Here is a 23,999-nt window from a genome sequence, read left to right as displayed (position 1 = left end):
GATTGTAGTTAGGCTACTTTGGCTAGTAGTCTACCTGTTGAAAGTCGATTGTTTGTGAATTGCAAGAGAAAGACATGGTGAGATTATGCTGGGAAACGTTCATTCTGTCATTTTACTATTTCTCTATTCAGAACGGTGATCCTCGTTAACCGTTTGTGCTAGCTAACTAGACTAGCTAGCTTTGTATTGCATGTGTTGTGGTTGCCATAACAACGGGGTGATGCCGTCCCCAATTCAGCTTGGTCGTTAACATTTTATAGCTGCACTCGCCCCTTTTCTATTGTTTTTAATTGTCTTCGACTTGATCGAATGATTAATGTATCTGTATATTTATCTCATGCAAGTTACAAATGGAAAACCGTGGATATTTTGTAATGGACCAGCGGGAGAAAGTGGCCAAGGACAGCGAGCGTTTGGAAAATGATCCACCTTACATGGAAATCAAGGTGTGTTACATTGAGTGTACATTCTGTTGTCTTGGCCTAAATGTCCTTTTAGTTAGGCAGATTGAATAGTTTTTTCATTTTCAACAGACAAAGGCTGACCCAAAGGACAACGTTGTTTTAACTGACACAAGAGCAACATGGAAGAAGATTTCTAAACCTGTCAGGGGTAATGATACCATTTATTGTGTATTTATTGTATGTCGTGGTTGACTGTGGAATGTGTGTTAATGATGGTGTTTTTTTTTTTCAGAAGAGAACTCAGGGCTTAGTTGGCAGCTTGGAGCAGAATATGAGATGAAGAAACAGAGACTGCAACAGGAGCTTCGTCTGGAATTCAGGAATTATGCTTCTCAGGTCTGGTTAAAAAACTGTGAGATGTAACTGTGTAAATGGGATTTGAATATGTGAATACAGTATTAATATATCATCATTGTCTCAGCAACAACTTGTAGTAATTAAAGCATGAGGGACATGTTTATTATTGAAGATAAAACTAATGGTTGATGGACCATATTCCTATTCTGATCGTAGGACAAGGATTTAAATGTTGGAGAGCCAGGCCCACAACCTCAATACCTTTCACTCCCCATTGGAGAAAGGAGATCTGCAAAGGTAGTATGTATGTTCTGTGTGTTTGTTTGCATCATACCTGTAGTAGAACTAGACGTAGGGCTCTGTTGCCATGCCCAGGCTCCCTGATCAACACACACAGCAGACAGGAGTGGGACCTCTCACCTTGGCACTTGACTCGACTTGCTTGTGACAACATCAGTGGTGATATAGTGCCTGTAATTTTGATTGCGGAACACTTCCCACAGCAACCAGTTTTGTTGACTGTTTTTTTGGGAGCGAACTAAAAGCTGCAACAAATCTTCTGTGGGTTTTCTTTTAGAACAGACTGAGAGATGAGAGAAACACAGAATACAACGACTTTCTCAAAAGAGCAGCTGGACAGGGAAACATAAAAAGGACATCTGTTACTCAGGTAAGATGGCTGGCAGACAAGTTCAATTGGTCACCCTGCTGGGCTGCAGGAGTTAGCAGTAGTGACAAACTGTCATTCAAAGTCTCTGTTTTTGCCACAGGTGCCAGCCTCTGAGGCTGTTTGTTTTGAGGCTCCAGCCTCTCCCTCACCCTTCCCAGAGGCCCAGCCTAAACTACAGTCAAGCCGCAGGGAGCACAACCTTTCCAGGAGAGATGCTGCCACTTTGACTGAAAGAGGCAGGGCAAGGGGAGGAAGAGGGTCCCGTTCTGGGGCTGGAACACGGGCAGGGGCTTGGGGTGCGGCCCCTCAAGGGAGGAGGCGCTGGGATACCCACAGAGCAGAGGAGTCCCTGGAGGACTGGGAGAGAAGGCCCAGAAGACAGAGAGGGCGCAGGGAGGAGTACAGCTCCACGGAGGAGTCATACACAGACGAGGAGGAGGAGGAGCAGGAGGAGTTCCTGTACAGGAGGAGACCCAGGCAGAGCAAGGAGTCTCACTACACTGGGAGGAGAGAGAGGAGGATCGATCACAAGCCTGAGAGGTGCCCTGATCCCCTATCACTCAACCAACCACTGTCCAATGTACTCACTGTGCTTTCATTTCATTGAATGATTTTTTGAAGGCCACCTTGGTGGCCCGGTTGTTGTTGATTTTCTTTTTTTTAAATAGTCTAGCGGAATAATCTTTTTGTTTCTCTTCTTGATAGAATTGTACGAGAGCAGAGAGAGGTGAAGCGTGTTGATCGCGAGGAGGATAAAAGAGCAGAGATCAGGAAGGCACTGTCTGCGACATCAAACCACAAGTACTGGTCCTCAGCTATTAACCTGATTAAACCAGATTAGTCCAAGCTATGCAAGGACAGGAAGGCAATCATTTCATTAGAGTTGTGATTTAGGAACCATATAAATGCTCACTATTGATCATGTTTTGTATTGATTGGAGAGGTTTCTAAGAGGAGCTGTAAGAGGACAGGATTTGTTTATAGTTCCGGACAAGTTGATTTATAGCATCACAGCAAATATGTTTAATTTGTTGCGTTTCATTGTTTCAGTCTGATCCAATTTATTTCCTTGTAAATGGAGCACTCCTCAAATAAGCCTTCCTGTTAAATGCTTGTGAGGCCGGGCTTTGTTCAGCACAGGCACTCACCCACTGCAATCCCATCAGTGAGACTGCATCGATCAGTCAGGATGAGGCTCTGCTCTTGTTTTCTGGGTCACTGGGAGAGTGCATTCCGACATCCCTGTTAGCATGGATGTGAGGTGCTGATGCAGTCAGACCCGGGGTGTGGCTGGAAGAGGCTTGATAGATTAGGAGTGTGCTTTATGAGGTGGACCCATTGATTTGGATGAACCACAGACGTAGGACCTGACTCTGACTGTGTCCATCTGTTCTGTAGACTGGAGATGCCTGCATCCATGAGGGTCTCTGAGAGATCCAGGTCTGCAGCCAACAAGGATAAGGCTGAGTTTGCTACCGGACTCATGATCGGTAGGACCTGCACAAGCCGTGCTTTTGCATCTGCCCGTTTCATTAGCGCATGTGGTCAGATATACAGTACCACAGATAACGTGACGAGTACTAGTCAGACACATGCGTGGCGGGGGAACTTGACTGTAGATCTAGCAGATCTAGATCTAGAGTCAACATTATAGATCTTGTTTTTGTGTGACGTTCTGCAGGGGTGGCCGAGGGGGATTTGGCCACCCAGCGGAGGAAGGATCGCTACAGACAGGATCTGCTGGAGCAGATGGCCGAACAACAGAGGAACAAGAAGAAGTGAGACCACATGCACCTCTGACCGCAGGGCGCCTCTCACTGGTCTGAAGTGACCGAGGATTTACATTTACATTTAGTCATTTAGCAGACGCTCTTATCCAGAGCGACTTACAGTAAGTACAGGGACATTCCCCCGAGGCAAGTAGGGTGAAGTGCCTTGCCTAAGGACACAACGTCAGTTGGCATGACCCGGGAATCGAACTGGAAACCTTCGGATTACTATCCCGATTCCCTAACCACTCAGCCATCTGACTCCCCAAAGGATGGGGCTTTTGGAAACTATTTACTGTTAAACTGTGTATTAAAGGTCCGAGGATAGTGTCTGAGAAAAGATTCCTTCTTTTCAGGGAGAAGGAGCTTGAGCTGAGAGTTGCAGCCACAGGGGCTATTGATCCAGAGAAACAGGTACAACTATCTGTGAACAAAAGCTTTGGTTCTATGAGGATAAATGAATGTTGAATTTTTGTTTGATGCACACTAATGCACGATAATTTGTCTTCTTGCGTTTGTTCCAGCATGCGAAGGTAAATTATGCGAGTTGTAAATTGTGTGTGCAACGTAAACAACTTTGCGTTGGTTTATTAGGGTTTTTAATTTTTTGCTTCATACAAAACTTGACTATTCTTTTTAAAAGAATAACTTGTCCAAGGCTTCTGGAAACAATGTTAGTGATTGCATTTGTGATCTCACAAAATTATATATCACATTCAATTGTATATAATTGCATGGATCTGCCCCATTTACATGAACTTTTTATTAACCACCTTGGATGACATTATTTCTCTTTCCATCACTTTTCCAGCCTGATCGCATTAAGCAGTTTGGGGCTGTGAATCGGGACTATGAGAGCAGGAGGCCGGACATCCCCTACAGACCGGGGGTAGGCCTGGACGCCCTGGGGACTAACCACAACCCCAGGCCCAGGGAGGAGAAGCCATCTCTGGGCAGAGCCGATAGGGGGTCCCCTGAGAAGCCCCGGGTCGCCTTCCCTCCCCCTTCGGTGGACTACAGCGCAGCCCTGGGCCAGTTGGCCGCAGGGGCAGCAGTGGGCTCCAGCCTGGGCATGGGTGTTCCAGGGGTCGCCCCTCCCAACCACAACTTCCACATGGGCCTCTCCAGTACCCTCGGAGAGATGGTCGCACCAAGGTTCGGTTATGTCACATTTGATTTGTTTGTGTAACGGTCCTGCCAGTCCTTCTCAAGGCTTGTGTTCACATTGTGTGTGCTTTTTCTGTTTGGTTCCTAGAATCGCTGGCGTACCTCCCCCCCTGCCTCCCTCTCTAACCAACACCTACAGGACTCCGTATGATGAGGCGTACTATTACTATGGAGCCAGAAACCCCCTGGACCCCAGTCTGTCTTACTGTAAGTACATCTACCCTGTTATTATTACTAGCCCCATTGACTTTGCCTAAGACACAGAGCAGGAAAGGGATTTAACCACAAGAGCTTTTCAAATATGTGTTTATTTTGGTCTCAGTTCTTTCTAAATGAGACTGATTCATCATAGACAGGCTGTTCCCGGGTGATTTACTTTCTTCAGATTGGCTCCATGCTATCTGGTCACTCCATCATCTGATGTGAGTAATCCACATGGCCTGACCGCCCCGGAGCGGTCCTTGTTGGGTCATTACCATCCGTTATAAAGCCACTATTTGAGCAGATCAGTGGCCAGCAGGACTTGGCACGTCCACGCAGGCCTCTCATATGACCCAGCTGAGCTCTTCCATGAGGCTGAAGGAACAGGCGGCTTATTGGAACCAAGTTCCGCTGACCCACATGGAACCAACCGTGTCCACAATGTCTCTGAGAAATCTGTCTGTCTGGCTCCAAGAGCTCCACATATTCACTCAATGTTTTGGGTGTAATCATTTGCTAAATGGGTGATGTATGACAGGATCTATTCTTGGTTGATTGGGTCATTTGTCCTCCTTATGTTTCCCACCAGATGGGCCCCCTGGGGGAGGTGTCCACCCCATGGTCTACCCCCACATGCCCCCTGGGGGACCTCCGCCCCCTGGACTCCCTGTCCGCCCTGGGTGGGTCTCCTTCTGAGTGTCCTTATTGAAATGGGCCTTTTAATTGTTGATAAAGAAACCGTTGATTACTTTTGCTTTATTTGAAGATGGATAATGCAGTGTTATTGCCACAAGGGGGCGCTCATGGCAAGCAGTGAGATTGCTGCTGATATACAGGACTGTATGCTGCTTATATTTACACAGGTGTGTGTTTAACTCTCTCTCTTTCTCTCACTCACTCTTCATCATTTTCTCTCTCTTCTTTCTCTGTCTCTCTCTGTCTCTCTCTGTCTCTCTCTGTCTCTCTCTCTTCTCTCTCTCTCTCTCTCTCTCTCTCTCTCTCTCTCTCTCTCTCTCTCTCTCTCTCTCTCTCTCTCTCTCTCTCTCTCTCTCTCTCTCTCTCTCTCTCTCTCTCTCTCTCTCTCTCTCTCTTTCTGTGTGCACTCAGAGTCCCTGGCCAGCATGGTGCAGCGTTCCCAGGGCTGGGCGTTGGCATGGTTCCAGGAGAGAGGTCCCATCAGTCCAAGGAGAACCTGCTAAGTTACCAGGAAGCACTCAGACAACAGGTACACAGTGACTCCTCCATCAGTAGTGAAACACTGCAGAGGTCATCCCAACCCGGCACACCTCGTCACGCTTGGTAGATCTCTCCCACCAGTTGGCTGGGAGACGTCTTCCTTGTCCCCTGCTCTGCCATGCTGCTGTGTGGGCTGAATGCCACAGACGAATCTGTTAGCAGCGGTCCAATTTATGTGATAGAAGACTCTAGGGGCAAGTCTGCCCCCATGTCCTTAACTCACCCCTATCTCTCTGTCTCTCTCTCTCTCTCTCTCTGTCTCTCTCTCTGTCTCTCTCTCTGTCTCTCTCTCTGTCTCTCTCTCTGTCTCTCTCTCTCTCTCTCTCTCTCTCTGTCTCTCTCTCTGTCTCTCTCTCTCTCTCTCTCTGTCTCTCTGTCTGTCTCTCTCTCTGTCTCTCTCTCTGTCTCTCTCTCTGTCTCTCTCTGTCTCTCTCTCTGTCTCTCTCTCTGTCTCTCTCTCTCTCTCTCTCTCTCTGTCTCTCTCTCTGTCTCTCTCTCTGTCTCTGTCTCTCTGTCTCTCTCTCTGTCTCTCTCTCTGTCTCTCTCTGTCTCTGTCTCTCTCTCTCTCTGTCTCTGTCTCTCTCTCTCTCTGTCTCTCTCTCTGTCTCTCTCTCTCTCTCTCTCTGTCTCTCTCTCTGTCTCTCTCTGTCTCTCTCTCTGTCTCTCTCTCTGTCTCTCTCTCTGTCTCTCTCTCTCTCTGTGTCTCTCTGTCTCTCTCTCTGTCTCTCTCTCTGTCTCTCTCTCTCTCTCTGTCTCTCTCTCTGTCTCTCTCTCTCTCTCTGTCTCTCTCTCTCTCTCTCTCTGTCTCTCTCTCTGTCTCTCTCTCTGTCTCTGTCTCTCTCTCTGTCTCTGTCTCTGTCTCTGTCTCTGTCTCTGTCTCTGTCTCTCTCTCTCTCTCTGTCTCTGTCTCTGTCTCTGTCTCTCTCTCTCTCTCTGTCTCTGTCTCTCTCTCTGTCTCTCTCTCTGTCTCTGTCTCTGTCTCTCTCTCTGTCTCTGTCTCTCTCTCTGTCTCTCTCTCTGTCTCTGTCTCTCTCTCGGCCAACTGGGTGGATTTGCAGCCGGCTGAAACTCTCCTCTCTCTGCAGCCCTGCTTTAGGCCAGTTGAGTAATGCAGTATTCTATAGAAATTAATTGAATCTCACATCAAAGCCAGTTAGCATTTCAGAACCGTCAGGAGAGGACTGGTGTTGGGACGGAGAGAAATGAGGCAGGCTACAAGGCTGGCTGATTTGAGATGCTAATGATGGTTTTGGTCAGGGTGCTTTCCCCTATTCCCAAAGAAACAGGAAACATTGAGTCAGAGTAGTGACAGACTAGCAGTGACAGGCAGCAGTGGCATCAGCATAACCACAAGGTGAAGGAGAATAGAGTGAGAGTAGGGACATTAAAAAGGCACGAAACTATCTCACTCCTACTCTATTATAAATATGGAGCAACAGACTGACCCTCTCATCTTTCTAAAGCTTGATATTCTGTTAGTAGTGTAGTTATCTGATTTTTTCCCTTCCAACCACAGTCGAATGTTAACGCTCCAGAACTCAGTCAGACTCCTTCTTCATGATAATGTGGACCCTGAGTGTTCTCTCCGTGTCGCTCATCCCTGCTCAGATCCAGGAGAGAGAGGAGCGGAAGAGACGGGACCGGGAGGAGAAGGACCGTTACGACACCAAGCTGGAGGCCGAGATGAAGGCCTACGACCCCTGGGGCCGGGGCGGGGCGGGGGCCCCTCTGAGGGACACCACGGGGAACCTCATCAGTAATTCCTGCATTAACTCAGCCATTCATTATTACATCCACTCAATTTGCTTATCAAGCGTTTCCTTACGGTATCCAGTGGATATAGTATTAGTCCATTCTCATTCAGATTCTAAGACCAGAATGCATGCTCAGCTGAATCTATCTCCCTAAAGCCTTTAGTAGTGAAGTTGGATCTGAGAGACTGGGTTTCCCTGTAGCTGATCCAGCTGTCTCCGTGTCTCCAGGTGATCTGCATCGCATGCACAGGACCAATGAGGAGGCGTACATCAACCCAGAGTCCAGGACCAGGAGGCCCGCTCAGATCCCCCTGGAGAGGTGCCGCCCCTCCCCCAGAACGGAGGCCCCCTCGGCCCACACCGTGTCAGGTACACCAGCCCTCTCCTCCTCCTAGATCCACTGTGACGGCTCCTAACACAACAACAACAACAACACACATGGTAGCCCAGGCTCGCGCTGTGTGCAGCTTGTGTGTCCTATCTGTGCTTGTGGATCTATGTCCTCCGGTGAGCTGTGTGACTGTTTCTCTCTCCGTCCCTTCAGGATCCTCCTTGGCCCAGCCGTCACAGTTTGCCCGCGGCAACGTGTTCACCGACAAGCCCACAGCACAGCAGATTCATGACCAGGACACCTACAAGGACTTCCTGCAGAAGCAGGTGGGTGCCTCCTTCCGTACCGAGGAACGAGCCCTCGGGCACAGGCTCGAGGGAGATTCCAAACCCTCCCCAAGGCATGCTGGGGGAACGGTGTTAGCTAGCGCAGACTGGGTGGCAACAGCCCAAAGTGTCTGAACCAAGGCTTGCTGTTGCTTTTGCTGCTCTTGAGCACTGGTACGGGCCGATGTGCTCGATATGATAGCAGGGGAAGAAAACAGAAGGTGTGTTTTGGCGTCCAGATCGAGGAGAAGAGGCACAAGGAGGCGGAGTCCAGGGAGCGGACCAGGAGGGAGGAGGAGCAGGAGGAGAGGAGGCTGGCGGAGCAGAGGGCTCTCATGCAGCAGGAGTACGAGGTGGAGCAGCAGAAGAAGAAACTCAAGGAGATGGAGGTGTGGAACGCCTTATAAACACCCTGCTTTGACAAACACACTAGTTAACATTTGATACGTGTGACATGAAATGGGCTTCGATAGCAAGCTTGCGGCTGCGTTTTGCAGCACAGTGCGAAGAACGAGGAGCTGATTCGCCAGGCGGAGGAGCGCCGCAGAGAGGCAGAGAGGGGGAGGAGGGAGGAGGAAGAGAGGGAGGCTCTCAGACTGCAGCACGAGAGGCAGAGCAAGCAGGCCAGCCTGGCTCAGGTGAGCTGATGCAGAGAGCTGGAGAGCACGACAGGACTTTTCCTTTTGCGTTGAGATTGAGCCCTCTGAACCAGAGTTTTTCTGTTTGTTTGTTTACATCCAGAGAGTGCCGTCCCCTCCCATACCTGCCCTGCAGAAGAAACAGAGCAAGCAGCACCCCCCTAGACCCCCCTCCTCTGTCAGCCAGCTCTCCTCAAGGACTGTGTCTGTGAGTGTAGACCCCCCACACACACACACACACACACACACAAGCTTGGAAACCGGTCCTGATTCAATCTTTCCTCAGGCACGTTCAATATCAGCCTCACACTCTCCACCAGTGCCTGCCCGACGAAATCAACTCCGAGCCACAGGTAAGAGCACTGACTCTTGGATGAATCCTCAGCCTTTAGCATCAAATCAGTCATGCAAAAAGTAATGATCTTTCTCGCTCGCTCCATCTCTCTATATCAGAAGACCAGCCGGAGGTGATCAGCGAGTTGTCAGTCATGCGCAGCAGACTGTTGAGCGAGCAGAGGAGACTGGAAGGCCAGCTGGAGCAGAAAGTCAGGGCGGAGCCAGACACGCCCCCCCCCTCCAGGTAGCAGCCCAGACACGCCCCCCCCCCCCTCCAGGTAGCAGCCTAGACCCCCCCCCCACCCCCTCCAGGTAGCAGTCTAGACCCGCCCCCCCCCTCCAGGTAGCAGCCTAGACCCCCCCCCCACCCCCTCCAGGTAGCAGCCTAGACCCGCCCCCCCCTCCAGGTAGCAGCCTTCCCCTCCTAAACACCACCAGTATCCCTCGCTACATCCTATCACTCCACACAATTACAGTATCACTATTTGTAATTGTATACAGGTACATATTCACGGTGGAGCGAACGGAACCTGCTCTGCCTGTTTGGGGGCTTTGCTGAGTTAGTAAGCAGCTTACTCACAACGCTCCATGCTTGGGGTTCTCAGCTATGCTTATACATCTATGAACCAGGTGCTGTGTCTGTATTCCCCCTCAGCTCCCAGACCACAACAATACACTGTAATCCCCCACACAACCAAAGCCCTGGGTTTAGACCTTGACGGGCGTGTAATTGGGTGTGCTTGGTTGCATTTTTATTTACGTTCCGTTGCATGGTTTAAGTAGAAATTGCGTCAATTAGGTCCATTTTTACACCGGTCTGCCAAATGTACAGGCATTAAAATCCCTGTACAACCGACGCAAGCAAGCACACCCTACAATTTCCCCAGAAATTGTACCCTCTCTAGTTGTTTATGCAACACTGATAAATGTGCATGTACAGCAATGGTGCCAATAAAGGTTTGGCTGTGAGGAATATAATACATGTCAGAGTGTGTATACCTGCCAGGAGAATTTGGAGGGACTGGCGTGTCCCTTGATGTCTCTCTCCCCCTCCAGACACAGAGGGCGCCCCCCTGTGGACATATTTGACATGGCGCGCCTGAGAGCCCAGGTGTCCCAGAGAGCCATGTCTGGGGCTGCACCTGCCGTCGCCCACGGCAACATGCAGAACATCAGAGAGTTCAACCAGCTCAAGTACCGCGGTGAGAGAGTCCCTCAACGCATCCTCCACCACATCCATACTGCTGCACCCCCCTCCCTCCTCCCAGCGCCTGCACACCCTCCACCACATCCATACTGCTGCACCCCCCTCCCTCCTCCCAGCGCCTGCACAGCAGACACAGCCATCGCTGCACATGTACTCCTTTAGATTTGATTTATATTTATTTGGGATAATCTAGTGGTTGGTACATCTCTTTTGATGCGTCCGAGTGAACTGGAAGGTTTCCGTTCCGTCCCGGTGATAGAATTATGGCTGGTCAACAGAGAGCCAGAGGCTCTTCTTGATTGGTCCTCGCTGGCTGGGGCCTGATGAGGTCATGATGTAGTGACTCATCCTAGCAGGACTCGCCAGGGATGATTTGGCAGCAGTGTCGACAGAGGAGAGAGAAGAGAGGGAAAAGGAGAGACTGAGAGTGTGAGATAGATGAGAGAGAGATGGAGTTAATAAAACCACATTTATTACAACTGACACGCAGGTAACGCATGCAAGTGGAAGCCGAACAGCCAATTCACAAGGTTATATGCTGTCCTCCCTCAGCCAGGGTATTTACCTGTCTCAGCTGTCTTGTGTGTTATCTTAACACCTCAGGGTGAGACCCCACACAGGCTCCAACGTAACCAAATACACAAGCCTTATTTACATCAAAGTGGGTCTGTAATGGTGTTGGGTTAGGGGAGGAGGTGGACATGTCACCCTCCAATCAGAGCCTGAGATTGGACTGCCACTCAGCCGTGGCCCTGAGCAGGTCCAGGAGCAGCCAGGCACCTGGGCTGTGTCTCCTGAACAGTCTCTCCCCCTCTCCTCCTGGGCTGTGTCTCCTGAACAGTCTCTCCCCCTCTCCTCCTGGGCTGTGTCCCCACCCCCTGGGCCCCCCAGCCCATGGGCCCCCCACCCCCTGCGCCCCCCAGCCCCTGGGCTAGCTGTAGAACCACAACGACCGACTGCAGAGTTGCTTAGTCATCATGGTGCGGTGTCGTTTCAGACTCTGTTCTGCGCGGAGGGGGGGTATTGAAAACCAGAGGATTCTTTCCACAGGGATTAGAACCTCTCCTACCATATAAGGTCAGCGTCGACCATCAATTCAATCTGGGCCACAGTGGACCTGATGCTCTGCCTCCCTGGCTTCACTTCTCCTTCCCTCATCGTCATGGGCGCCGGCTAATAGAAGCCTGGCTGAGTGGCCGCTGATATGGGCTCGTGTGTGTCCATCTGTAACCCTGTCGCCGTAGCATCCTGCATCCCATAATTATAGCCTCGTCGTGTGTTCATCCAGGGAATGAGGTGTGTGTGTGTGTGTGTGTGTCCTAGACAGCGCGTCCCGTGAGGAGGTGCGTCACGTGTACCCAGACCCCCCCGGTGACGAGCGCAGCCTGGACATCCAGCAGCAGGCGCTCCTCAGGGAGCAGCAGCGCACCCTCCGGACCCTGAGACGGAGGGGGACGGACGGTCAGTGTGGCACACACACACAGGCAGACACACACACACACACAGGCAGACACACACACACAGGCAGACACACACACACACACAGGCAGACACACACACACAGGCAGACACACACACACACACAGGCAGACACACACATACACACAGGCAGACACACACACACACACAGGCAGACACACACACACACACAGGCAGACACACACACACACAGGCAGACACACACACACACACACAGGCAGACACACACACACACAGGCAGACACACACACACACAGGCAGACACACACACACACACACACACACACACAGGCAGACACACACACACACACACACACACACAGGCAGACACACACACAGGCAGACACACACACACAGGCAGACATGCACTCAACACCTTCCAGTCCACAGAAGCCCTTTACATTGCTGTCCCTGTTCTCTGTTCTGTGGTGCCTGACTCGTTCCTACTCCTCCATCATCCCCAGACGTCTTCGAGCCGCCTGAAGAGAGACAGAAAGTTCACCAGCCGGTGAGTTTGTCCACATGTACACCTCTGTGGCGTACGGTGAGGTAATTTCCTATCATCTCCCAGGATGAATACTAGAACTAGCTGGCTCTGTTCTGTCTGCGCTCAACCTGTGTTCTACCTCCGTTCTACCCGTGTTCTACTTGGGTTCTCGTTTCCAGAGGGGGAAGCCTGGCCACAGCTACAACCGCCTGAGAGCTCAGGGTTCTGACAGCGCTTTGATCGGTGAGCCTCGTCATACATGATCTTTGCAAACACGTTTGGTTCCTAACGTCTGGGACAGGACAGCTTGTCTTCGAGGATGATGATAGAATGAGAGGAAGGACATGGCTCTGAACCGTACAGCTTTGTACGGGTCTTTGCTCTAGAGAATGGTTAATGCTGTACTGGACTGTACCTGCAATGGTTAAAAAAGAAAAAAAAGGCTTGGTTGTAGAAATAGTTATTCACACACACACACACACACACACACACACGTGCGCCACACACACACACAGCAGGATGCGGTACTGCAGCAGAAAAGCCATTCTGAGCCTGGGTGGGGGGGGGGAGGGGGGGGGGGGAGGGGGGGGGGGTGGGAAGTCTCTTGATTCGCAGCCAAAGCAAATGTGGAACATGCCAAGCCATCTCGCCCACACAGCTGGTGTTGGTGCTGGAGAACACGGGGACAGGGAGCCCACACCAGCTGCAGGGGGGCCATTAAGCCCCCAGCCAGACACAGCCACTGGACCACAGGAAGGGAATGCTCTGTTCTGTAAACAGCAGCTGTAGAATAAGCACGAGGGGTTAGCTCAGGTCTGGAGGAGCTCCCCCGATGTGACGCGCTCCTGATTCATGAGTTCTGGTCCCTCCTCAGACTGGCCCGAAGGTAAGGCGGCCCCAGTTCCGGTCCATTCTGCCCAGTCATCCCGTCAGGCCTCAGCCCAGGACAGGGCCAGGGACAGGGCCAGGTCCAGGGACAGGAGGCCTGCTAGGAGGGGACCCTTCCAGGATGTAAGACGAGATGTCTCGAGAGTTCTAAGGGGCCTTCGTGTCACATGCTGTTTTTTCCCCAGTAACAAGTCCTACTTCCAAGGGTCTTGATAGAAATGTTTCCTTGTTGCGTTGCAGTTTTACTAGTACTGTACTATAGAGAGGAGGGTGTTTATGTGTGGGTGCTGCGTGGTCCTCCAGGAGCTGGGAGCTCCAGATCTCAGAGGTGAGAGGTACGACCACCAGACAGACGCCCAGTCCCTGAACTCCGTCACCAGCCTGGACATCCCGGGCGTCAGGGTCCACAACCAGGCCCGCATCACAAGACTGGATCACCTGGATGACAACAACTGGGGAACAGGTGAGAGAAGACAGGAAGTGATGTCATCTCTAGAGGAAGCGACTCCACCTTACCTAATCTCCATTGTATAGTGTGTGGTAGAAGGCAGCATGGAGGAAGACCTCAGGACCAGTTCATTGACATCATCTGAGAATGCTAACTGCCATGTTACGGCCTCTTGAGGTTGGGAACATCTTATCTCCTCTGAGCGCCTGTATGACTGCTGTATCTCTATGGTTTCCAGGGGGGCTGTCAGGTGACAACGGGGACAACTTCTCTCTGCGATCTTCCCCCTACACCCCTCACAGGCGTGTCTCCGTGGAGACGGTTGCCACGGAGGCCTGGCTGCGGCCCGGCACGTCGGACACGGTGACGTGTGGGATGGCGGGTGGTAACCGTAGAGACCGGCCGTCCCTGGACCAGGAGTGGGACGGGCCATCCACCTATCACGGCTGACCTCTGATGTTCACCCCTTCCTCTGCGGTTGTGGTGGCCAGCGTGTGACCTGAGCCTCTCAGAACCAGATCTCCTGCTGTACGCCGGGAAGAGATTAAAACATAGAGATGAAAGTGTGTTTATGGCCATCATTTGCATAAGACCTTGTTTTCAATAACCGCCTATTTTCCCTGAGTTGAGTGGTGGTATGGAAATTATATATGCCCTTGGTTTCAAAACAAAATATGTATATTTTTTTAATTAAGTGTATACCATTTTACAAAAGACCACGTAGCGGTCTTAGGACTGATAGAGGAATACACGTCCTTGAGATTGAGCAGTTTTACTCCATTTGTAGCATTTTTCTGTAGTTGTGTGTGTGTGTGTTTGTGTGTGTTTGTTTGTGTGTGAAATGTAATCTGTACCAGAGCTGAGATCAGAGAGACGAGGTTCACCCAGCAGCTGGGCTGAAGCAGGGTGAGCAGGAACAGGCCGCATCAGTCAGTGTGTGCTGGGCTCAGGGTACGACAGAGACAAATAACCACACCGCTCTGGGCAGAAGCCCGTCTGTGAACTAGCAGCCCAACAGACTGAGCAGGATAGAGGCAGAAAAGCTAACCAAATAATCTGGTCTCTCAATGTATACAAGGGTGTTGCATTTCAGAGTGAATATGTACTTAAGATTTGCGGAATGTTAGCCTAATATTAAGATATGTAGTCCCAAGAAAAATGTGCAATAATGATATATATATTTTAAAAACTATAATAAAATTATTTTATAATTTACAAAACAGATTTGAGATGTTTGTTGTTGAAGAGTTTGATAAGTCTGTTTCCTTCCCACTCTTTCTGCTGGTGTCACCTGTCATTCTAATCCAGCCACCAGCCTTTCATCTCATCACTCAGAATTTCAAAGATAAGAGAAATAATCAATCGGCACTAAAATAAACCAAGTTCCAAAACTTTATTGACCTATAATAACCTGATTAGAATGCTGAGTGATGACCAGTATTGTACATATAAAGTTGTACAGATAATTTTTACATGGAACATACACATAGAAAACTTTACATTGCAGTACCATATACATTTGCTTTTCTACATCTGTGAGCAGGAATGTGTCAGATCCGTACGCCATCTCCCAGAAGCACAGCTAACAGCAGTCGTTTACTCTATACATCCAGCCTTCCACCAATCCCAAGAAAAGTTTGATATATTACTAATTTATTCAATTTTGTACACAGGATGAAAACTAACTTCAAACATGGAAACAGACTTGTGCCCAGGAGCAGCAGCTTGCATCAAGGTGCTTATTTCTCTTCCAGTTTCTGAGCCCAGTCATTAACCATCAGTTAAAAAAGACTAAGAACATATAAAATGGAATAATTTAATCCTTCAGTTTCCGCTCTGTTGCTCAGTTGCAAGTATCATAGGACTGTCTGCAGGAGAAATGGTACAATCAAATAAATTATCACAAACAAAAAATTAAATCTCCAGTGCAATCAATAAAGAGATCAAGTGCAGCAAATCCAGAGAGAAAACCCCCCCACAATAAATGAAATCTAGTGTTTTCAGATTATATTACAAAGCGCCTGATCTGTCAAACTAGTTTCATCCAAGAGGCTATTGTTACTAATTAGCCAGTTAGCCATTAGCGGTGCACGGAAAAATGATTATCATTGAGTACCATGTTACATTTCATTCATATTACTGAATTTTTTGTCATTTGCATGTCGTTGAAAACTTTCATTCTTACAGTAAAGATAGCTTTTAAGGATACAGTAATGTCAAGAAGCATAATTTTTGCCCCTATCAGTGAATCAGATATGTTAACAGAATGATCCTGTTCCTCTGCGATAGTACCAAGTGTTGAACGTTCCTGTACAAGGCATTACTGTTCTTCTAGAGATGAAGAACTGAGAGACCCTTCCTGTCACTTGATCAATCAGGTCCACAGTGGAAAGCCCTAGGTTGTTCTCTTGTCGTCAGCAGGTCGTTCAGGGGTTGCTAGGTCTGCATTACGGGGTTAGCAGGAAAACAGAGGGCATCTCCAGACATCCAAATGTCCAGCCCCCCCCCCCCCCCCCTGCAGCTCTGCGTCACCCCAGCTCGGTGCACCGTTCCTAGGCACACTCTCCAGCCTCCTCCCCTACCTCTGAGTCCAGCTCCAGCTGCCCTGCGGTCTGGGGGCAGGGCCCAGGCTGAGGCTCGGGGTCAGGGCTGGGCTCGGGGACGGGGTCTGGCTCGGGCAGCCGGGCGATCTGGAACACGACGCCGATGCGCAGGTAGAACTTCCTGAGCACGGCCCGGAGCTCCGGGATCAGGTCAAACTGCATGATCTCACACAGCAGAGGGTAGTACCTGGACGCGTGGGCCTTGAACTGGGGAGGCAGGGAGGTGATCGGTTACAGTCTGCGACCACGTGGAGCCTGTGTGGACATCTGAACAGTGATGTTATATGAGTCAAGAGAGGCCTGCGGGGGCGATTCCTTACCCTGTCGTCGCTGATCTTCATCACCTTGGTGAGGAAGAGGAGCAGCAGGTTGGTCCAGGCCTCTCGGTGGCTCTCTGACGTCAGCGTGAGGAAGTACGCCACTGCCTCGCTGCACACGCTGGGAGGAGATGTGACGGGGGAGAGAGAGACACAGAGGAAAAGAGAGAGTCCGTGTGTGTGAGAAATGGTTGTGTCCTTGTCACTCTCCACATAAATCAAAAGTGTAAATATATTCACTTCTTAGCACCTAAAACCAGTGATGGCCAGGCTTAATTAGCTGACTTGCTGTGTCATGTCCTCTGCAGTACTGTGTGAACTCCCGTGACCTCTGCTACTGCCATGTGACCTACGGCCCTGACCCTGAACCCTTTCTGACCACCATCTGCCATCCCTTCAGCCCTCCCTCCTCCTTTCTTCCATCGCTCCCATGCACTTCTCTCTCCATGACCTAATCCCCCCTCCAATCTGCTTACCACTAAGTACACCACTCTAATCAAGCCCGCAAGTCAGTTGCACTCTTCTCCTACTAAACATTGACAGATTGTTTGTGTTTGAAAACTCCTTGTGTGTTTGTGTCTGTGTGTTGCAGTAGAAAGCTGAGGGTGTCTAATGCGACAGCTGTATGTTTAGAAGGGCAGGGAGGCAAATGTTTTCGTATGAACAGTGTTGACACATCGTTTGAATTGTCTGAATAACGTCTGCTATCCAAGTTCACTGCGGTAGTGAAACTTGTTAGTGCCAGCCTGCCAAAAGCTAGAAAGGGTTTCAAGGCTTTCCTCTCCGCGTTGTTTGTAAGGAATGTACCGTTCTAAAAACCGAGGTACTGCCAGGTTGTTAGGATGAGGCAGGTGCCTCTGTTAGAACACGGCTGTGCTCGACTCTTTCCACTTCTCTCTTCCATCCTGTCTTCTACGCACAGAACGCAAGTTCTAAACAGATCATGGAGAGGCCTATTGTGGAGCCGCTCACAGACAAGTCGCTCCTGACGACTGTCGAATCAGACACAAACCCCAACATCCTGCCATCCTGGATCAATACAGCGGCGACGCCACGCTGCATCCATCTGACTCACGCAGACGTCTGTCAGAGATGAGCGGGCCCCTTCCCAGAGGAGGCTCCCATCGACACCCCCCCCCCCCCTCCTCTCCCTGTCAGGGGCAGCACCTCCCGGTTTGCCCTCCCTGGGGGTGGGTTTTGATGTGCGTGTGGGAGTGGGACTCCCCTATTCCCTGGGCTGCTGGGTAGGCAGTGGGGGGGGGGGGGGGGGGAGGGGGGTGCACCAAGGAGATCGATGACTCCCCTTCTCCCCCGGCAGCTCTTCATCATTAGCGGGTGTTTAAGGTGCCGTGGCCCCCTCTCGTGGAAATAATCAAGGTTGTTTACCAAAGCAGTCAGACGGTTTCTATAAATACCCCAAGGTTCCTACTTAAGAGTGGAGAACGTTTTTTTTCCAGATAGTCTTCGTGTTTGCATAAGGCTGCAAGAAAGCAGCAATTAATTATTGCTTATTTGTAAACTGGCGGAACGTTCTCATATTCTGTGGCGATGCGGCCCTTTTGAGTGTCACTAACCAGGTGGAGAGAGGAATGGCTTTAGGCTGTAAGCACACACTGATTAGAGATGCTTTGAAATGCTGTAAGCCTCATTAGTGAGAGTTAAAGGAGCAGACTGACACCAGGACACACTATCTGAAAAGGATCATTAAGGTAGTCCACACTGCTTTCTTTGTTGCAATGGTGTTATCAGGTGAAAATATACTTCAGACCTAGGCATCGATTATCTCTATAAAGTCGTAGAAAAGGGCTTATTAGCAGCTGTTAGGCACCATGTGATAATAAGAGATATGGACACTGCAATGTTGTAGCTACAGTCTGAAACACCGTGATAGCTGTATGTGATAATATACGATTAGCACTTTCTATACATGCCCACACTCCTTCTGAAGTAGTTTGTACGGTCGAAAGAAATCTTCCCAGTACGGTGACTTTACAGTACTGTGTGTTGCTATGAATTGAAAAGAGAGTGATGAAGTGCGTTGACAGGTGACGCTTCTTACTGGAGCAGCCGTCTCTGCACCTCGTCTGCTGCGGCCTGTCTGCCGGGGTCGCTGTACATGCGGAACAGGACGCGCAGGCTGCACGCCAGGCTGCTCGTTTCCTGTTTCAGCAGGTTGGGCTTGGACTTCCCTTTGAAGCCTGGAGACACGCACGCACACACGCACCACACGCACGCACACACACACCACAGGCACACACGCACACACCACAGGCACGCACGCACGCACCACAGGCACACACACACAAACAAGGAAATAGTGAGCCACAGGAAACATGTACACACACATGTACACACACACACCACAGTTCTGTTCCAGCCCAGCTCCTCCTCCCCAAAGCCCAGCTCCTCCCCCCAGCCCAGCCCAGCTCCTCCCCCCAGCCCAGCCCAGCTTCTCCCCCCAGCCCAGCCCAGCTCCTCCCCCCAGCCCAGTACCTCTCCTCGGCCCAGCTCCTCCCCCCAGCCCAGCTCCTCCCCCCAGCCCAGTACCTCTCCTCGGCCCAGCTCCTCCCCCCAGCCCAGCTCCTCCCCCCAGCCCAGCTCCTCCCCCCGGCCCAGCTCCTCCCCCCAGCCCAGTACCTCTCCTCGGCCTAGCTCCTCCCCCCAGCCCAGTACCTCTCCTCGGCTCAGCTCCTCCCCCCAGCCCAGTACCTCTCCTCGGCCTAGCTCCTCCCCCCAGCCCAGTACCTCTCCTCGGCCCAGCTCCTCCCCCCAGCCCAGCTCCTCCCCCCAGCCCAGTACCTCTCCTCGGCCCAGCTCCTCCCCCCAGCCCAGCTCCTCCCCCCAGCCCAGCTCCTCCCCCCGGCCCAGCTCCTCCCCCCAGCCCAGTACCTCTCCTCGGCCTAGCTCCTCCCCCCAGCCCAGTACCTCTCCTCGGCTCAGCTCCTCCCCCCAGCCCAGTACCTCTCCTCGGCCACCCACCTGCCTTCCACAGCATGGTCCTCTGCTCGTTGTTGGAGTTGAAGGCCTTGGCGAAGCGGTGAGCTTCCAGCAGGCAGTCCAGCAGCTTGAACAGCTGCTCTGAGGTCAGGTAGCGGTACATGCCCTGGTCCTGGCCCTCAGCAGGCAGCTCCGCCGGCTCCTCCACCTCTCTCTGGAGGACACAAGACGCTGGTGACAAGGAGCCCGTCGCAACACAGACCCAGACAACACCAGGTGTGTGACGCTCGCCAAGTCCACAATCATAAAGTAGAACCTCCAGTGTTTCTTTTGGGAGAGTTGAGGAAGGAAGTGATGCGGGTGTGGAGAGGTGTTCTGGAGAGGCCCAGCGGCAGGGGAAGGAACACGAGTACCTGAGCCGCGGCCAGGTTCTCTGCGTCCTCCTTCCGGCTGGCGGCGGGGAAGAAGATGATGTCGTCTATGGTCTGGATCAGCTCCAGCTGCACCACACACTTGATGAGCAGCGCGGAAAACAGCTTCTGTTCCTGGACCTCTGTGGAACACACACACAACGTACGTCAGATTGAAAAACATCTGTGGTAGCGCTACAGTAAACCATAGAGTAAGAGAGAGAGAGAGAGAGAGAGAGACAGAGAGAGAGACTGACTCGTCGGGGTCCTATTTCTGGGGCCGTCTTCAAACCCCCCCGAGGCCGCGTTGTACTGACTCTGCCGCCGGTTGTCCACGGCAACCCTCTCGACGCTGTTGATAGAATGCTGGTCCTCTGAGCGTGTCTGGATGTCAACTGACTTCTGGGAAACGGTGTCCTGAGGAGGAGAAGAGTAAAAGGTTCCTCTGTCTGCATGAGACAGCTGGACCGCTGGGACACTCTCAGTGACAGGGACTCTCTCCGTGACATACCTGTTTGTCTGATATGTTCTGTGATGTCACAAGGTCTCCCTCTGTTCCTGCAGGTCTCCATGTCAGCAGCCTGGAAGAGGAAGACAATACAGACTTGCTAATACACACACTCACAGTCCACCAGACGCAGGCTAACACACTCACAGTCCACCAGACGCAGGCTAATACACACACACACAGCCCACCAGACGCAGGCTAATACACACACACAGTCCACCAGACGCAGGCTAATACACACACACAGTCCACCAGACGCAGGGTAATACACACACACAGTCCACCAGACGCAGGCTAACACACACACAGCCCACCAGACGCAGGCTAACACACACACACACAGCCCACCAGACGCAGGCTAACACACACACAGTCCACCAGACGCAGGCTAACACACACACACACAGTCCACCAGACGCAGGCTAACACACACACAGTCCACCAGACGCAGGCTAATACACACACACAGTCCACCAGACGCAGGGTAATACACACACACAGTCCACCAGATGCAGGCTAACACACACACAGCCCACCAGACGCAGGCTAACACACACACACACAGTCCACCAGACGCAGGCTAATACACACACACAGTCCACCAGACGCAGGGTAATACACACACACAGTCCACCAGATGCAGGCTAACACACACACAGCCCACCAGACGCAGGCTAACACACACACACACAGCCCACCAGACGCAGGCTAACACACACACAGTCCACCAGACGCAGGCTAACACACACACACACAGTCCACCAGAGGGACTAACAGTCCGCCAGCAGGAGAGCTTCAGGCAGCAGCAGCTTACGCGTGGGGGATGGTGGTCTGGAAGATGTCCAGCATGCAGTTGCAGGTCTTGTCCCAGGTCTCCAGACTGAACTTCTCCCCGTTGAGGATGACCACGTTCTCCAGACAGTTGGTGCCTGAGCGGGCCAACTGTTCGTTGTCTACGGGTGGACAGAGAAGGGGGTGGATGAGAGGATGAAGAAGAGGAAGAGAGGAGGAGGGGAAGTAAAGGAGGGGAAGAGACCAGCGAGGGAAGAGAGGGAGGGTTGTTGCTAGACACGATGCAAGTCAAGGTGTGTGTGTGTGGTGTGTGTATGATAATGCCCCCTCCTCACCTTGCTGGACACACCAGTAGAGTTGTGCCAGGATGTCATCCAGTAAGACATCGTTGAGAGACTCAAAGTACTGTGTGAAGACGTCACTGATGGCGTAAAGTGCGTGATTGCAGGTGGTGGTCATCCACTCTGCTTTCTACAGGACCACAGCAACACAGGCAACGTTATAACGCCCTCAATGAACATCAGAGTACAATTACAAGTACACTAACGTTGTAAGGAATTAGCTCATTAATTGGCGGGGGAGTGGGAGAAGGGGGGAAGGGGGGGTGGGGGAGAAGGGGAGAAGGGGGGGTGGGGGAGAAGGGGGGGAAGTTGGGACTGGCCTCAGTTTGTTGCTCAGGCAGCTTCATGTTGTCAAAGATCCTGAAGACGATCCGGAACAGATCCTGCCACCAGTGCTTCTCAAAGGTGTGTCCGTAGGTCTTCATCACCTCAAACATCACCGTCAGTCCCCTGGGTGGAGAGCACACACACACACACACACACAGAGACACACGCTTTTACTGTCTTATAACCCTTTAGTCACCTTGGATCAGATCCAAGGTATTAAAGTTCCAATCCGTTTTCTTCAAACAATAACAATGACTCGTGGGTCTCATCTCACCTGGTCCTGACGTCCAGCTTGCACCTGTTGATGATGCAGGAGAGCTCAAACAGGATGGGGAACCATCCTCGCACCCACACCCGGTCCTCGGGCGCTACATTCATGTCATCGCTGGTGTAGTCTTTGAAGGCCTGCCAGGAAATCAACAGTCACATTCACTACTGACTGCAGGGAGAGATTAACCCCCACACACACACACGCACGCAGGAAGCATTCTTGCCCAAGCAAACACACGCTCACTGAAGCGTGTACGGTCTAAGCTGCTGTGGGTTTCCCTAGCAACCTGGCCCAGCTGCCTCGGAAGAAAAGGCCCAGACGCGAGCACTTAACGCACACCGCCACAACCACACAGGTTCGCCCTCCTCCCCTCTCCCCTCGCCGTACTGACCTGCGGTCTGTCCGACACGTATTTGGCGCAGTGGCGGATGAGGCGGATGGCCTCCATGCTGGTGTCGGGGAAAGAGGCGTTGCAGGCGAATTCCGACAGACACTTGACGGCATCCTGGAACGAGTCGATGGTGGCCGGGAAGTGTTTCTCAAATACATTCGCTGGGAGGAAGACGGGAGCAGGGAAGAGCAGGGGGGGGGGGGGGGCAGGGAAGAGCAGGGAAGAGCAGGGGGGGAGCAGGGAAGAGCAGGGGGGAGCAGGGGGGGAGCAGGGAAGAGCAGGGGGGAGCAGGGAATAGCAGGGGGGAGCAGGGAAGAGCAGGGGGGAGCAGGGAAGGGCAGGGGGGGAGCAAGGAAGAGCAGGGGGGAGCAGGGAAGGGCAGGGGGGGAGCAAGGAAGAGCAGGGGGGGAGCAGGGAAGAGCAGGGAAGAGCAGGGAAGAGCAGGGAAGAGCAGGGGGAGCAAGGAAGAGCAGGGGGGGCAGGGAAGAGCAGGGGGGAGCAGGGAAGAGCAAGGAAGAGCAGGGAAGAGCAGGAGAAGGACAGAAGAGGACAAATAAAGGCAAGTCCTTGGGAGGTAAGTCTCTGGATCGTAGAGTGTGTGTGTGTGTGTGTGTGTGTGTGGTGTGTGTGCGGTGTGTCCGACTCACTGACGATGTGGCCGGTGGTGTGGAAGGCCAGCTCCACGATGCTCTCGTCGTGGTCGGAGGCAGCCAGGTGGAACACTGAGAAGATGTTCTTCCATCCGGAGCGGATGTTCCCTGCCTGGGAGTTGACCATCTGGGCGATACACCTCACCACCATGTCCCTGATGGTGGGAGACCTGGGAGAGGACCACAAGTCTTCAGGCATTCTCTCCTATTTCAATACGGTGCTCTGACAAGGCTGCTTTTCCTTTTCCCTGCAACTGTCATGGTGAAGAGATGGCCTAGTTTTAAGCTGCATGTGACGAATGGAAAACGCAACACAAACACACACACAGGCTGACTGAATCTAATGAAGGCTCAGCACAACAGGCTTCTTCGGGTCGACGCGGCTGCCTGCAGTCTCCCCTCGTTCGCAACACTTACATTATTAAACCAGAGGGTGGAATTCGACCCGGGAGACCGTCATTTACATGAACACATGGTGTTAACTTTTCCTCTGATTCCCTGTGTTCTACAATGTCACCCTGCCGTGTCCAAGTCAGAGGGGGAGAGATGGAGATGTCATGTGTGGGGAACTCTGTCACCACTCACAGAATGGCTCCACTCAGTGCTCTTCAGAGGACCCAGAGCTCAATTCATACAGAAACAACGAGAGTGCCTATTACGTAAAGTCACTGGTTCAACGTGAAGCAATCTAAAGTGATGGAAATGGGTTATTCTGCACGTCGCCGGGGACACTATCTGTGCTGCTGGTTCACTC

General features: G+C 51.8%; 2 protein-coding genes across 5 annotated transcripts in view; one reads left to right on the top strand and one right to left on the bottom strand.

Annotated features, from left to right (window-relative positions):
• The first annotated feature begins 350 nt into the window (after nt 1–350).
• Nucleotides 351–14,148, top strand: LOC136957511 (centrosome and spindle pole-associated protein 1). Its single transcript, XM_067251488.1, has 29 exons — nt 351–446; nt 534–612; nt 697–800; nt 978–1,058; nt 1,339–1,431; nt 1,532–1,971; nt 2,137–2,232; nt 2,830–2,921; nt 3,113–3,209; nt 3,557–3,614; nt 4,012–4,355; nt 4,456–4,574; nt 5,158–5,248; nt 5,676–5,793; nt 7,413–7,560; nt 7,787–7,927; nt 8,103–8,215; nt 8,455–8,604; nt 8,713–8,853; nt 8,957–9,061; nt 9,140–9,206; nt 9,307–9,433; nt 10,246–10,391; nt 11,720–11,857; nt 12,340–12,383; nt 12,542–12,605; nt 13,237–13,373; nt 13,554–13,713; nt 13,937–14,148. The coding sequence occupies exons 1-29, from the start codon at nt 351–353 to the stop codon at nt 14,146–14,148; spliced, it is 3,801 nt and encodes a 1,266-aa protein (XP_067107589.1).
• Nucleotides 14,149–15,077: 929 nt separating this feature from the next.
• arfgef1 (ADP-ribosylation factor guanine nucleotide-exchange factor 1 (brefeldin A-inhibited)) overlaps nt 15,078–23,999 on the bottom strand; it is a 46,339-nt gene continuing 37,417 nt past the window's right edge. For all 4 annotated transcript variants that reach the window (XM_067251852.1, XM_067251853.1, XM_067251854.1 and 1 more), the window contains 13 exons: nt 23,243–23,415; nt 22,596–22,756; nt 22,208–22,338; nt 21,927–22,056; nt 21,601–21,736; nt 21,288–21,426; nt 20,477–20,546; nt 20,223–20,382; nt 19,969–20,108; nt 19,598–19,769; nt 18,678–18,816; nt 16,622–16,739; nt 15,078–16,508 (listed from right to left, as the gene is read on the bottom strand). In XM_067251852.1, coding sequence (XP_067107953.1) covers nt 16,251–16,508; nt 16,622–16,739; nt 18,678–18,816; nt 19,598–19,769; nt 19,969–20,108; nt 20,223–20,382; nt 20,477–20,546; nt 21,288–21,426; nt 21,601–21,736; nt 21,927–22,056; nt 22,208–22,338; nt 22,596–22,756; nt 23,243–23,415 — 1,927 coding nt within the window. In that variant the 3' untranslated portion in view covers nt 15,078–16,250. The remainder of the gene's footprint in view (nt 16,509–16,621; nt 16,740–18,677; nt 18,817–19,597; nt 19,770–19,968; nt 20,109–20,222; nt 20,383–20,476; nt 20,547–21,287; nt 21,427–21,600; nt 21,737–21,926; nt 22,057–22,207; nt 22,339–22,595; nt 22,757–23,242; nt 23,416–23,999) is intronic.

This window comes from Osmerus mordax, chromosome 15 (assembly GCF_038355195.1).
Source record: "Osmerus mordax isolate fOsmMor3 chromosome 15, fOsmMor3.pri, whole genome shotgun sequence".
Lineage (NCBI taxonomy): Eukaryota > Metazoa > Chordata > Actinopteri > Osmeriformes > Osmeridae > Osmerus > Osmerus mordax.
This window is presented reverse-complemented; position numbering and strand designations above follow the sequence as displayed.

Bases quoted from the DNA above. Each gene is read 5' to 3' on its own strand.
- LOC136957511 (XM_067251488.1), top strand. From the start codon at position 351: ATGGAAAACCGTGGATATTTTGTAATGGACCAGCGGGAGAAAGTGGCC. The intron at 2,233-2,829 runs GTACTGGTCCTC...TCTGTTCTGTAG, and splicing joins TCTGCGACATCAAACCACAA to ACTGGAGATGCCTGCATCCA. The intron at 3,210-3,556 runs GTGAGACCACAT...CCTTCTTTTCAG, and splicing joins CAACAGAGGAACAAGAAGAA to GGAGAAGGAGCTTGAGCTGA.